The sequence below is a fragment of the Carassius gibelio genome, chromosome B9, assembly GCF_023724105.1.
Source record: "Carassius gibelio isolate Cgi1373 ecotype wild population from Czech Republic chromosome B9, carGib1.2-hapl.c, whole genome shotgun sequence".
Classification (NCBI taxonomy): domain Eukaryota; kingdom Metazoa; phylum Chordata; class Actinopteri; order Cypriniformes; family Cyprinidae; genus Carassius; species Carassius gibelio.
The window spans coordinates 25,572,548-25,587,553 of record NC_068404.1 but is presented as its reverse complement, the minus strand read 5'-3'; the positions used below and the strand labels follow the sequence as shown (position 1 = coordinate 25,587,553).

The window sequence follows — 15,006 nt, the reverse complement described above, 5'->3', positions numbered from 1 at the left end:
TCAGTGAATATCAACAGGGTGGATAATAGAGCCTGCAAATAATAATACGACATATTAAATATACACATCGGGAATTAAAATTTGTTAATATTAAAAAGTTTTTAGTATAATACTTGGAAGGATAATGAATGGAATATCAATTCAGCAGATTATTAATGGTACAATTTTTGTAGGATTTTTTATTGCTGAATACAATCAAGCAGATCAAGATGCAACAGGGCAATATCATAATTTAAAGGGAAATTAATTGAATGCTTTTTCAGTTTAATTTTTGCCAAAGAGCCATGTGTGGATCACGAGCCATAAATTCATGACCACTGGTCAATACGATAAACTTAACAACTGCCATAAACTGTATCACAAGTTAAAGTTAAACTGCATGATTGTGACGCTAATATTTATGTCTCCCCTTAGATTAGGAGTAGTACTTATAAAGAGCTTTGAACACTCTTCCCCTTTGTAGAGCAGTCATGATGAAGGTCCTAGAGGGATTTCTTTCTCTAGGTTTGTTGGCTGTTTTTTGGAGCTCCAGTAATGCAGAGCAACAGGACTTCATGTCACTTGCTGGCCCCCTGACAACCAGCCAGACTTCACCTTCAAATGAAGATCATGTGTTTAACTGTGGAGGTCCACTGCCTCAACAATCCAGAGCCTACTTCCTGTACCTTCAGAGCAGAGGGGTGACCCACTTTAAAGTTCCCCTGTCCTGGTCTCTCATCCTTCCCTCAGGTGATCCCAACCAGCCGCATGAAGACACTGTGAAGTGCTACAAGACGCTCGTGCAGCAGCTGACTGAATCTGGCATCAAACCTCTGCTGGTTCTCCATCGTTCGGCTGTACCAGAACCCTTCAGAGCCAGGTTTGGAGGCTGGGAGAATCCATTACTGGTGCAGATGTTTGAGCAGTATGCAGGATTTGTGTTCAGCACATTTAAAGATCTTGTGGACACAATCATCACATTCAGTCACCTGCATGAGCTACATGACGTGCAACTGCAAAATGCTGTCCAGTCTCATGCAAATATTTATAATCAAATGTTCAAAGGTAAGGCATGAGTTCATTAATTGATTTATTAAATTAATGTCTAGGGGAAACTCTCAGTAACTTGTAACTGTATGTTTTGAGTCAAAAGTCCAATTTATACATCTTGACAAAACTACTCTTATGAAAGCCTGAAAGGTTTCTAAAGGCAAGCTTTTTCAAATAAATCTTATGTGTCCAGTCAAGTTGTCACATGCATCTATAATTTTATGTCAATGCAAATTATTATGACTTCTGTTTGAACATAATAATGGCTCAGTATTTTTGTATGATTTTACATACGTTTCATAAATAACATGAAAATTGTTGAATGGTTCAAATGTAGTTGAAATAAGATGAAATAATTTCATGTTCACCAATCAATGAAAATGTAAGAAAACTTATTAGTTGTAGCAGTAGTATTCACTGGAATAAAATTGCTAAAAACTAGCCCTTTTTTATTATTATTATTATTATTTTTAATGCCATTCAGACAGATTTGTTTCTTTCTTTCAGCACTTCATTTGTCTCTTGGGATCAGAGCAAGTGATATTAACTCCTTTTATCAAATGGGGCCAAAAATCATGGTAAGTGTTCAAGACAGATCATATATTATACTGGTGAATAGTTAATGTTATGTAATTTACCACATACTTCTCTTATCTCATCTTCAGGCGCATGTGGATTTCATCTCTCTGCATCTACAGTACAACTGCAAATTGGAGACACTTCTAACGGAGGAACTGAGGAAGTTTCAGGTAATGATTTATTGTGGCTCTTGAAGTAATAATAATAATAATAATAAAAATCATCAGATTTCCCAAGACTCATCTCAGCTGGTTTTTAAAATTTAAAGGCTTCTTAAATTACCTGACTTGACAGAATATTTCAGGACACTGGAATGACATTTAACACTCTTGTTTCAGATTGGCAGTGGTCAAAAGCCCATCCTTATGTATCAGCTGACAGTCGAAGACTGTGATGGATATGAAGATCAATTTGAACCACTTCATCCAATTTTTGGAGGTAAAAGTTGTCATATTTCTTTAAGTGACGAATGTCTGAGATGCTTTTTATAAAATCAAAATACCAGATGCTAACCTATTATTTGTAGTTTTACAGAACAAAGATCTTCACATCATGGGGTGTGACATCACACACCTTTCTGAAAAGCTAGATCAGGAAGAATCCCTTAAAAGGTAAAGCTGAGACCCCCCCCCCCTCCCCCCAAAAATAAGTACAAATATCAGTACATAATAGCTATACAAAAGTCATCATAACAACTATGTTCTCATTTAGTTTACAGATGGAAAATACTAAGACAGTCTCGCATCAGAAATCAGCTTCTGCATTCTCATACCAAAAGGTCTGGGAGAAATTCAGGAGTCAAACTGCAGCTGAGCGTGATCAGTTCTTGAGCGGTTCATTCCCTGTTGATTTTGACTGGTCTGTCTCCAGTGAAAGTTTCAAAGTGGAGGGTGGATGGACTGAACACGGGAAGGGTGAGACAATATGGGACCGATTTAGTCATGAGGGTCATGTCTTTGGAAACCAGACCACTGATTTGGCCTGTGATAGTTATCACAAGGTGGACTATGATGTGTATCTGCTTAGGGGCATGATGGTACCTAATTATCAGTTCTCAATTTCCTGGGCTCGCATTTTCTCCACCGGACGCAAAGAAAGTTTGATTGAAAAAGGTGTTGCTTATTATGATAAGATGATTGATACACTCCTTCAATCTGGCATCGAGCCCACTGTTACCCTGCATCACTGGGACCTTCCCCAAGCTCTGCAGGACTCAGGCGGCTGGGAAAATGACTCTATTGTGGAAGCTTTCAAAGAATTTTCTGATTTCTGCTTCTCACATTATGGAGACAGAGTCAAGACATGGATCACCTTTGGCAGCCCATGGGTAGTGAGCAACTTGGGGTACGGAACAGGGGAACATCCCCCGAGAGTGAAAGACCCAATAATCACATCTTACAAGGTTTGTCTTTCTATCTTAGAAGGAACAATGTCTTTTTATGAGTTTAGAAAGTGACAATTCTTTGTTTGTTTTTGCAGGTGACACACAATATTCTAAAATCTCATGCTGAAGCCTGGCATATTTATAATGATAATTACAGAAAACTGCAGGGTGGAAAAGTTGGCATTGCTCTTAACTCCGATTGGGCAGAGCCAAGTGATCCCTCAAGTGATCAGGATGTAGCAGCAGCCGAGCGTTATCTAAACTTCATGCTGGGCTGGTTTGCTCATCCTATATTTGTAGATGGAGACTATCCAACTGTGTTAAAAGAACAAATTGCGAAAAAGAAAGAATTATGTGGTAAAGACCTGGCAATACTCCCTGTTTTTACTGAGGCTGAGACACAAAGAATTCAAGGCACAGCTGATTTCTTTGGACTGAATCACCACACTTCCCGGCTGATTAGTGAGAGCTTGAATAGTTGTGATGCTGGACAGAATAATGTCGGGGACTTCCAGACTCATATTGATCCAACATGGCCCCCCACAGCTTCTGACCAGATCCAGTCTGTTCCGTGGGGCCTTCGAAGATTATTGAACTACATCTCTTTAGAGTACACGTCCATCACAAAAGTGCCCATCTACATCACAGGAAATGGAATGCCAACTGAATACGATGGTGACGTGTTCGGTGACACTGAGCGTGTCGACTATCTCAAAGCCTACATTAATGAGGCAATGAAAGGTAAGCATCTTAAGAGATTTGTGGTCAATGTTTAAAACTAAGACTCTGTTAGCCTGTTTAGAGATAGCAGGTCAGTCTGTGTGAATTTAGAGAGTTGGTGACTTAAACCTCTGTTCTATAATGTATTCCTATAAGGTATTTTTTATTGCAGATTTTAACGTTTTTATATTCGAAATATTCATTATACATTATTAATTTACAGGCCAAAAATACTTTTTCTAGAAAGCCATGTATAAGGTATGAGGGGCAAATTTCCCTTTTCCATGAAAACAGGACTACTGTACACGTACTTATACTTTTCAAAAACTTCTTAGTTCATCACCAGTCAAATAAGTCTCAAAAATGAATACGGCAGGAGTCTGAAAATATATAAAAATGTTAAACTCTGCAATCATTTTATGTGTCTTGGTTTTAGGTCACCAATATCAGTGCAGCTTGCTATGAAGAAATTTGGGGGAAGCAATAGCCTTAAAGTGTTAGTTTGCCCAAAAATGAAAATCAGCCCATGTTTTACTCACCCTCAAAGCATAGGTGTATATGACTTTCTTCTTTTAGAAATTAATCTGGCTCTTCCAAGCATTAGAATAGTAGTACGCAGGTGCTTTTGTTCAACAGTCCAGAAGATGTTAAATAAAGTGTACGCATTCATAGCAAAATGTGCCTCACACGGTAAAGTAAGGAAACTTTGCTTCCTTTGCTCCTGTAAACAAACCCGTGAGATTAGCATATCTCACAGGAACGTGCACAGCGCATACGTCCTATGTCATCTGCCGGAACGGGCTTGCACATATGACAGTCAGCAGATGTGAGATAAAAAAAAATTATATCCTTTTAAATATGGATATCTTTCTTCCAAAAATGCATTGATTCACTACAGGAGGCCTTTATTCACCCCCATGCAGAGCCGTGTGAGGCATTTTATTATGGATGGTAGAGCTTTATTTGACTACCTTTGGACTGTTCAACAAAAACACCCTCCTACTTCCATTCTAATGCTTGGAAAAAATGTATATAACTCTGATTGGATTCATCTGAAAGAATAAAGCCATATACACTTAGGATGCTTTCAGGTTGAGTAAAACATGGGTTAATTTTAATTTTTGGGTAAACCAACCCTTTAATTAAATTTAACACAGTATTCTATTTAAAATGTATTTCTTTCTGTTCAAATAGCTGTGCTTTTAGATGAAATTGACGTCCAGAGGTTTACAGTCCAGTCTCTAATGGATGGATTTGAGGGTCCTCAAGGCTACAGTCAACGCTTTGGATTGCACTACGTGGACTTTGAAGATCCTGACAGACCAAGAACCCCCAAAGCATCAGCATATTACTACTCAAAGGTGATTGAACAAAATGGATTTACTGATACTGCGACAAAGGCTAAGATGCAAATGTATAGAAATAAAATTGAGATCACTGGTCTCCCTAATCTGCCACCATCTGAAGTTCCTTCAAAATCCAAGGTTGTTTGGGAAAAGTTTTCCCCTCAGACCAAGTTTGAGAGACAGCTTTATCACTATGGAACATTTCCAGATGGATTCCACTGGGGTGTCTCATCTTCAGCATATCAGGTAGAAGGTGGCTGGAATGCAGATGGAAAAGGACCAAGTGTTTGGGATACTTTCACTGTAAAGCCTGGTAATATCCCAAACGATGACAATGGTAAAGTTGCATGTGACAGTTATAATAAAATAGATGAGGATCTACACATGTTGAGAGCCTTAAAAGTAAAGACTTACAGATTCTCCTTGTCATGGTCTCGAATTTTTCCCAACGGCTATAAATCTTCTCTTAACCAGAAGGGAGTGGACTATTACAACAGGCTCATAAATGGTCTCATAGCAAACAATATCGCACCCATGGTGACTCTCTACCACTGGGACCTGCCACAAGCTTTGCAGGACATCAGCGGTTGGGACAACCCTGAAATGATTAACATATTCAATGAATACTGTGACTTTTGCTATGCAACATTTGGAGACAGGGTGAAGTTTTGGATCACATTTAATGAACCTCAGACAATTGCATGGTCCGGATATGGACTGGGTCAGATTCCACCAAATGTGAAACAACCCGGAGACGCACCATACAGGGTTGCACACAACCTCCTGAAAGCTCATGCACAAGCTTATCATACATATGATGAGAAATACAGGGCATCTCAAGGAGGACTGGTATCCATTAGTCTGAATGCTGAATGGGCAGAACCCCTAGACATCCATGTTCCTCGAGAGGTGGTGGCTGCTGATCGAGCCCTTCAGTTCCAGCTAGGCTGGTTTGCACATCCCATCTTTAAAAATGGTGACTACCCTGAAGCCATGAAGTGGCAGGTTGGAAACAAGAGTGAACTTCAAGGCTTGACAGAATCCAGATTGCCTTCTTTTACTGATGAAGACAAAGCCTTTATCCAAGGAACAGCTGATGTATTCTGCATTAATACATACACTACCAAAGTCGTGCGTCATGTGACCAGCAGACTCAATATTGAGTCTTATGAAACTGATCAGGATGTTGAAAAGGACAATGCAGATGGCTCTGAAAATACAGCTGTTAATGAGCAGAAGGCTGTTGCTTGGGGACTCAGGAGACTTCTTAGCTGGTTAAAGGAAGAGTATGGAGACCCTGAGATTTATATTACAGAAAATGGTGTGGCTACAGGCACTGACATAACAGTTGATGACACTGATCGAATATTCTTCCTGAAGACCTATATTGATGAGGCTCTTAAAGGTATTCACTAACTGTGCATATTTGTGCATAAAATCCAAAGAAAAATTAGTTTTTAATACTACTGCAGAATCTACATTTTAGAATAAATATTTTTATTAATAGTGAATGCTGCCCAAAGTTTGTAATAGTGTACTCTGCAAATTGTTGAACTTGACAGACATTTTTATGTATTCTCTTTTTAGCACACAATCTGGATGGAGTACGTGTCAAGGGTTACATTGCTTCCTCTCTAATGGACTCCTTCGAGTGGCTGAAAGGCTACACTGTTGGCTATGGACTTCACTATGTGAACTTTAAACATTCAAGTCGGCCAAGAACTCCAAAGCGCTCTGCTCACCTCTACTTTGATATAATGAGAAATAATGGCTTTCCATTGCCAACAGAGGAAGAAATGCTATATGGACATTTCCCAGAGGGATTTATATGGAGCACGGCAACTGCTGCCTATCAGGTAAAATCCATTTCAACAAATACAATTTATTTTAATAGTCCAGCTTAGACAGTCTGCTGACTCTAAGTAACATCACAACTACATGTCAACTACAAGTTAATACAGTATTAGTAGATTGTCTTCTCAATATCCGCTCATACTTTATTATAATGATTTCCCAACAGACTTCTACTGACTGTAAGTAAATGTGCAAGTACATGTCTCATTGTTCTACTAACTCTAACCAATCAAATCTACTAATATTCTACTAATACTCTGAGGTTGACATGTAGTTGCAAATTAATAAGAGCTGAAATGTAGTGTATGACAGTGGTTCCCAACCTTTTTCAACTCACGGCCCACACAACCACACACATGTTTGCGCGGACCACTTCAAAAAAATGAACTGACCACACTATTGTTGGGTTAATAACTCAGTACTAGATTGCTAACTGTATTTATTAAATGAACTAGGGCTGTGCAAAATAAAAAAAATAAATATATATATATATATATATATATATATATATATATATATATATATATATATATATATATATATATATATATATATATATATATATATATATATATATATCGCGATTTCTCGATTTATCGCAAAAAGTTGTAATGTCTCTAGAACAGACATAAGTCAAAATTATCACTATAGTAAAGATGTAACAAAATGTATAGACTTATGGCAAGTATATATATATATATATATATATATATATATATATATATATATATATATATACATATATATATATATATATAAGTCCCGTGTACAAGGCCTTTTTTTTCTTTTTTGCCATGCATTGTTCATAGAGCTCATTAACTGTAGCGGTGCCTCAGGTGTTTGCAGCGTGTACAGTATGTGTATGCGGTCAGCAGCGAGAGCGCATAAATATAACACGAAAGCACATTAAAATAATGCACAAGTGCGAATCTCTGTCATAAAACCAGACGTGCTTGCTCAAATACATGCTGCTCTGCGCGGAGAGAGTGTGCACACTTAAACGTGTCTCCTCTCACTTAAACTGCGTCCTGTAAACTCAGAACTCTATGCTCGTGTGTTAGATATTAATTGTTTTCTCACGTTTTTATTTCTAGCCTTTTTACCGCATGCAGTGTGAACGCTCTGATCCGTTAAATTTGTTCTCGGAAAAAAGGCGCATCACAGACATTGTGTGAACCTGGAGTTAGGCATATGCCCAGTCTGTTCTGTTCTCGCGTTAGGCGCAATGCATTCTGATTGGATCGGATAGCATACTACGGAAGGTCAGGGCCATGGAAAATCGTGCTATAAAGCGATTTAGAAATGGACAGAAAATAATTGGCTGCCCACCTGCAATACCACCGCGACCCACTAGGCCGGGGACCACAGATTGAAAACCACTGGTGTATAAAATAAAGTGTAACATTTTCATCCTGTTGTATTTGATCTGAGGAACTCCAAATGATGACATTTGTTTTATGTTACTCACCAACACCACAGATAGAGGGCGCCTGGAGAGCCGATGGAAAAGGTCTCAGCATCTGGGACAAATTTGCTCATACTTCTTTAAAGATATCACAGGATGAAAATGGTGACATTGCCTGTGACAGCTACAACAAAATCCCTGAGGATATCAATAGTCTCAAAACTCTCAGGGTCAACCACTATCGGTTTTCTATTTCATGGCCCAGAATCATGCCAGATGGAACAAACAGGAAAATTAATGAAGCTGGACTCAACTACTATCATAGACTAGTAGATGCTCTTTTGGCAGCCAATATCAAGCCGCAGGTAAAATATATTGAATAAAATTGCTCTCGTAGCCTAAAGGAATTCAGCTAATTTCTATGAATCATTTTGAATTGGCAGGTGACTTTGTACCACTGGGATCTCCCACAAGCACTTCAGGATGTTGGTGGCTGGGAAAATGACACCATTGTCGAGAGGTTCAGAGACTACGCTGATGTTGTATTCAACAGTCTGGGAGACAAAGTAAAGTTCTGGATCACTATAAATGAACCCTACAATGTTGCAATGATAGGACATGGCTATGGAAGTGCAGCACCAGGTATCATTTGCACTGAAAATGATCCTCTTATTCTTTGCTAAACATGATTTTGACGTTAATAAAGTAATTTACGGTTTTATTTCTGTCAAGGTATAAGTTTTAGACCAGGCACTGCACCATATGTTGTGGCACACAACCTCATCAAGGCTCATGCTGAGGCCTGGCATGTGTATAATGACAAGTATCGTGCAAAACACGGTGGCATCGTTGGCATCACGATAAACTCTGACTGGGCTGAACCAAGAAACCCATATAAACAGGAAGACGTGGATGCTGCCATTCGTGTAATTCAGGTACAGTTTCATAGTTCGACCATTTGTGCATCCATGACAGTGTTGTTACCATTAACTAGAACTAAAATTTACATTTCTTTTAATCTCTCGAGACAGTTCCAGATTGGTTGGTTTGCTCATCCAGTGTTCAATGGAGATTACAGCGATTTAATGAAGAACATAATTCGAGAGAGAAGTTTAGCGGCTGGCCGACCACAATCAAGGTAACACTATCTTTTTTTTTTTTGTGAGGAATTCAAAGCTTTGTCAAATGCTTATGAATGCTTTTACATTCGCATTTTACGTCTAACAGGCTTCCAGAATTTACCCCGGCAGAAGTAGCAAGGATTAAGGGAACTCATGACTATTTTGGATTCAACCACTACACCACTGTCTTAGCCTATAACATGGACTACAAGAACCTCGAGCATTATGATGCAGACAGGTAGCCTTTAAAGTTTTACTAAACATAGTCATACTGTTTCAGGCCCAATTTATTTAAAACATGCATCAATATTTATTATGTTGCCATCTATTCCAGGGGTGCAGGAACGGTTGCGGATCGTACATGGTTGGATTCTGGATCCTTCTGGTTGAAAGTAACTCCAGTGGGATTCAGAAAAATTCTGAATTTCATTAAGGAGGAATATGGAGACCCTCCTGTTTACATTACAGAGAATGGAGTATCAGAACGAGGGTCAACGGATCTGAATGATGTTCACCGAATCCACTACTATGATAACTATATCAATCAGGCCCTAAAAGGTAAAGAAATTTTGTTTTCCTCAGAGAGGACAGCATTATGCAACAGATTTCTGTGATGCTTTTCCATGTGTTTTAATATTATTGCTTGATTTTTAGACTAGCGTTTAGGTAAAAATTCATTTATGATAATTGCATAAAATTTGTTCTCATTATTTAGCGTATTTGCTGGATGGAGTAGACATCCGTGGCTATGCTGCCTGGACACTAATGGACAATCTGGAATGGGCGACGGGTTTTGATGATAAATTTGGCTTTTTCTATGTAAATCGGTCAGATCCTTCTTTACCACGTATTCCTAAGAAATCTGTCTGGCACTATGCATCATTAATCAACTGCAATGGCTTCATAAGCCCAGGAGAAAGTCCACATGAATGTCAGATCCATGAACCTGATGTTGACATCCCCGGTACTTATTTACTTATCCAATGTAGTTGTACCTAGATTATTCATTAATTTGTCCATCAGTCCATCCATCCAACTTCTCCTTGTATTCTTGTTTACAGGTACTACTCCTCCATCTCCTCCTGGTGAGGAACTGTTGGTTAGTTTCTTAGGCTTGGAAGTGCCAGGTCCTGATGCTACACTGGCTCTCAATGTCCTCTTCAGTCTCACTGTTATTGCAGCAGTCGCTGTTGTCCTCATGGCGTATGGACTTGTCAAGAAATCCAAGAAACAAAAACGTCCTGTAGAGGAACACATTGACCTTGAGAAAAAAGACAAGTTCTGAACATAACACCTGCTTAACCAATGTATATTACATTTATCAAGTGCATGAGTTAATGTTTGTCACATGAATATGAAATTAATTGTCCTTCTATTTAAATGCATACAGTAGATTGTTATGTTTTGTGTGTTTTAATGCTTTGCATATGAAAGTTATCTCTGTACATGCTGATTTTAAAAAAGAAAGTCAAAAGAATAAAGTATTTTAGTGGTTAAGTCCCTGTTTACGTGATCATACATATAACAGTGTAAACAACATTGAACCAATGAATCTTTGCTGATTCTATGAGATGAAAAAATACAGAAGATAAATGATCTTGTGTGATGTAATTTCATAAGATAAGCATATGCACAGAGAAGCACAAAATTTTAAAAGTTACAGACGGTGGATAAAAGATCACTGTAATAGGATATTAAGATTGTAAAGATTTATATCAGTGGTGCAATGACTTTAAGTAAACTCACATTTGCTGTTTAGCTTAATGATAATTTGCTGTGTTGCTGATTTATTACCCTGATCTACTCTATGATATCTATGCATAGTGACCTCTGTGTGGAGTTTTATGAAAGCCTTGCAAACACACACCAAGATAACAGGTATAATAAAAAAAGAGAAACAGTTTTGACATCTTCAGACAGATTTGATATCTTCTGATAATGCAGATTTAATGATCAATGCAGTTTCTCTCAAGGCAAAGTTCACTTAAAACCAAGTTTCAGTACAGGATTGCTGTGACTGGTTTTATTAATCATAATTACATCCACGTTATTAAGTCCATAGGGTATATGTTTAAAGAAAGGTCTGATAAGCAGAACAAACAGGTTGAGTGACCAAATAACATTTGCCTATTTAGGCCACTATCAGAAACTGTTCTGCTGAAATCTGCTATTTTTACAAATTGCACTTCTGTATCGCTGGATACAGTCTTTTATTACTGAATTATGAAACCATTTGTTTTTATCAGCCACAGTGAGCTGTGCCTTTGATAGTGAGAATGAGGGCAGCGATGCAACTGTTTATTTCTATGATGGCCAGAAGAATACAAGAATTTGAATTACTTTGGCAATCCATCTTCATCTTTTAGAGCTTCAGTGAAAGGCATTGGATTTATGTCCGTTACCTCCATATGTGTTGTTCAAATTTACAATTGGAGTCCGTTTTAGAGAGTCTGTCAATTAGAGATGTTTTAATAAGGTGTGTCATTGGTGTTTCTGGAAAAAAAAAATGTAATAATAAAAATAAGTTACAACTATTTGTTCTGAAAAGATATTTGTTCTTGATTATGACTCAGTCTTCTCTCTACTCTAAAGAAAGTCCAAAGGTTTTTACAGTAGGCTGATGTTCTTTCTAATGAGTTTTGTCTGCTGACATTACAGGTTTCTGCAGATTTGTGAAAGAGTCTGTAGAATAAAATTAAGTTTTGAATAAAAATGTATATAAAAGATCTGTAAATACACTTTTTAAGTAAAATGGCTCGGTGTATTATATATATTATACAGTTTCTACCAGTGGCGTAGCCACGGGTGTGCCAGGGTTTGCCTGTGCCACCCACAGTGGCAGCTGGCACAACTAAATATAGATGCAGAATTATTTTTTATAGTCTCAATAAAAAATGTTTACTAAACTTGGGCTATTGTTGTTTACTTAGAAAATATATATATTTTTAAATCAACCCTTTCACATGTAAATTACAGATATTTTAACTGACCCCTTATTTCCGTGGTGACGCGTCATGATTGTCAGGTGACACACCGCAGCCACTAACAGATGTATCGCTTTTCGTTTTATTTAATTTTTTTTTTCTTAAAATATATACACAAACTTGTTTACCATGTCAACTATCTGATATTCAGATTCTTCGTTTAAAAACCTTTATTAAAAACCTTTTTTTAAATTATCTTGATCTATAACGAGATGAGCGCTGCAGTTCAGAGTACTGTCGGCCGGATTTAACGTACAGTACTTGAATTCCCCAGTTTCTCCTGAAATACATGAAAGTAAGTGGCTGTTGAACTGGGAGAAGAATAGAGTAAACTTTATTGTTCTGCTATGTGTGTCTGATATATGAATAAAACACGTCGGCAAATGACATTTGATTAGATAGTTTTTGCTGCTTCCTAGACATCAGTGTGTTTTACAAACTACCAATGTATTGTTTTACTAGTGATTATGTATATTTAATGATTACAGAATTAATTCTTGTCATTATATAAACTTTTTAGCATAAAAGGTTCTTTGGAGTTGAGTAAGGAACCCTATGGTTCTATATAGAACCCCAATGAATCCTTTTTCTAAGAGTGTGTTAACATAACGTTCACCTTGGGGATAGAAAATGTTTTTTTTGAGACCCCAGAGAGAGCCCAAATTCAGACCCAGAACAAAAAAACCCACAGAAGAGGTGGGAGTACAAAGGAGGAATCTTTATATTACCAAACTGCAGGGAGAGGAAGAGTAGATATAAGTCATGATATGCAAGATTAACCACAATCTGATGTGATCCACCACCTCAGAGAAAACCAGTGTTGAGCTGCTGCAAGAGCTTCAGAAGCACAGCAGCTGTGGTCAAAGAGTTCTCGTGTGTTGTGATTGGTGGATGATGATGATGAGTGGATAAAGACTAGAACAATCAAATAGTGAGTGATCTGCTCACCTGGTTATGTTCGTGGATGTTTCGGCATGGAAAGCAGTTTGGAATGGAAGGTAACACTTTAGAATAAGGTTCCATTAGTTAATGTTAGTTAATGTGTTAATTAACATGAACAAACAATGAATAATACATTTATTACTGTATTTATTCATCTTCGTTAATGTTAGTTAATGATAATACAGTTATTCATTGTTAGTTCATGGTAATTCACAGTGCATTAACTAATGTTAACAAGCACAACTTTAGATTTAAATAATGCATTAGTAAATGTTGAAATTAACATGAACTAAGACTTATAAATGCTGTAGAAGGATTGTTCTTGCTTAGTTCATGTTAATTAATACATTAACTAACAATAACTAATGGAACCTTATTCTAAAATGTTACCGAATGGAAATATTGATATTTTATTTGTTTACAACATACTTTTCGTAGCTTAAAATCAGTAAATGTTATGAAATTAGAGAACTAAGCCATAGTAGCGCTGGCGGTGTCATTTAATTTGGATGGGAACTTCAGATTGTGAATCATTTGTGTCAGTTCGGGAGTTCAGAGCGTGATTCATTTGAGTCAGTTTGGGAGTTCAAAGCGGTTTGCAAATCATTTGAGTCAGTTCGGGGATCGCGAATCATTTGAGTCAGTTTGGGAGTTTAACACGGGATCACGAATCATTTGAGTCAGTTCGGGAGTTTCGACATGGGATCACAAATCATTTGAGTCAGTTCGGGAGTTCTCGAGCGGCTTCACGGTTCATTTGAATCAGTTCGGGAGTTCGGAGTGGGATCGCTAATCATTTGAGTCAGTTAGGGAGTTCGTTGCGGGTCCGCGAATCATTTGAGTCAGTTTGGGAGTTTGATATGGGATCACGAATCATTTGAGTCAGTTCGGGAGTTCTCGAGCGGCTTAGCAGATCATTTGAATCGTTTCGAGAGTTCGGAGCGGGATCGCGAATCATTTGAGTCAGTTTGGGAGTTCAAAGCGGGTTCGCGAATCATTTGAGTCAGTTTAGGGATCGCGAATCATTTGTATCAGTTCGGGAGTTCGTAGCGGGATCGCGAATCATTTGAGTCAGTTCCCCAGCAAACAGGAGACATCCCCCAGACACTCCGAACGCCCGCTTAGGTCCGCAGTACGTCCAGATTTGGTCCGCTTTTTGACGTTCGCTGGCGGACGTTCGGAGGACATTCGTCTGAGACAGTTTGTTAACGTCCCTGTTTCGTCCCTCATCTGCCATTTCCATTCCAACACTTGAAAAATTCAGTCCTTTATCTTTTATCATCAGACCTGACCAGTGTTGGGCAGTAACTAGTTACATGTAACTAAATTACGTATTTAATAGCAAAATAAATGTAGCTGTAATCTGTTAATGTAATGTAAACTGTAAGTAAACAGTTAATTATGATATTGTTAATGATTACAAAGGGAGTTACATTTGAATATTTTCACACATATACATATTTAAAATATGAGACACCAATGTTTCTGGAGAGTTGAAGACACAGAATATGACACATGCTTATTCCATAAGTGTTTTATTTCCTATTTTGATTTATGTAAATGATTATTTATTTATTTAATTTTTAGATTATCTGCCTTTTTTCCAAGGCATTGTTAGATGCCAATGGTTCCTGTCATAGCT

The 15,006-nt window shown here is 37.8% G+C and overlaps 1 protein-coding gene across 1 annotated transcript; it reads left to right on the top strand.

The window, feature by feature from the left end:
* Positions 1-423: 423 nt before the first annotated feature.
* LOC127964593 (lactase/phlorizin hydrolase) lies at positions 424-11,945 on the top strand. Its single transcript, XM_052564836.1, has 17 exons — positions 424-1,044; positions 1,537-1,607; positions 1,695-1,778; positions 1,947-2,046; positions 2,135-2,219; positions 2,320-3,010; positions 3,088-3,733; positions 4,907-6,463; positions 6,646-6,914; positions 8,392-8,682; positions 8,761-8,959; positions 9,050-9,252; positions 9,349-9,455; positions 9,545-9,676; positions 9,773-9,996; positions 10,154-10,402; positions 10,500-11,945. The coding sequence occupies exons 1-17, from the start codon at positions 471-473 to the stop codon at positions 10,721-10,723; spliced, it is 5,706 nt and encodes a 1,901-aa protein (XP_052420796.1). The 5' UTR covers positions 424-470; the 3' UTR covers positions 10,724-11,945.
* Positions 11,946-15,006: the final 3,061 nt, after the last annotated feature.

Excerpts from the sequence above, each read along its gene's own strand:
- LOC127964593 (XM_052564836.1), top strand. The coding sequence starts at position 471 with ATGATGAAGGTCCTAGAGGGATTTCTTTCTCTAGGTTTGTTGGCTGTT. Across the intron at positions 9,253-9,348 it reads CTGCCATTCGTGTAATTCAG|TTCCAGATTGGTTGGTTTGC; the intron begins GTACAGTTTCAT and ends CTCTCGAGACAG. Across the intron at positions 10,403-10,499 it reads ACCTGATGTTGACATCCCCG|GTACTACTCCTCCATCTCCT; the intron begins GTACTTATTTAC and ends TCTTGTTTACAG.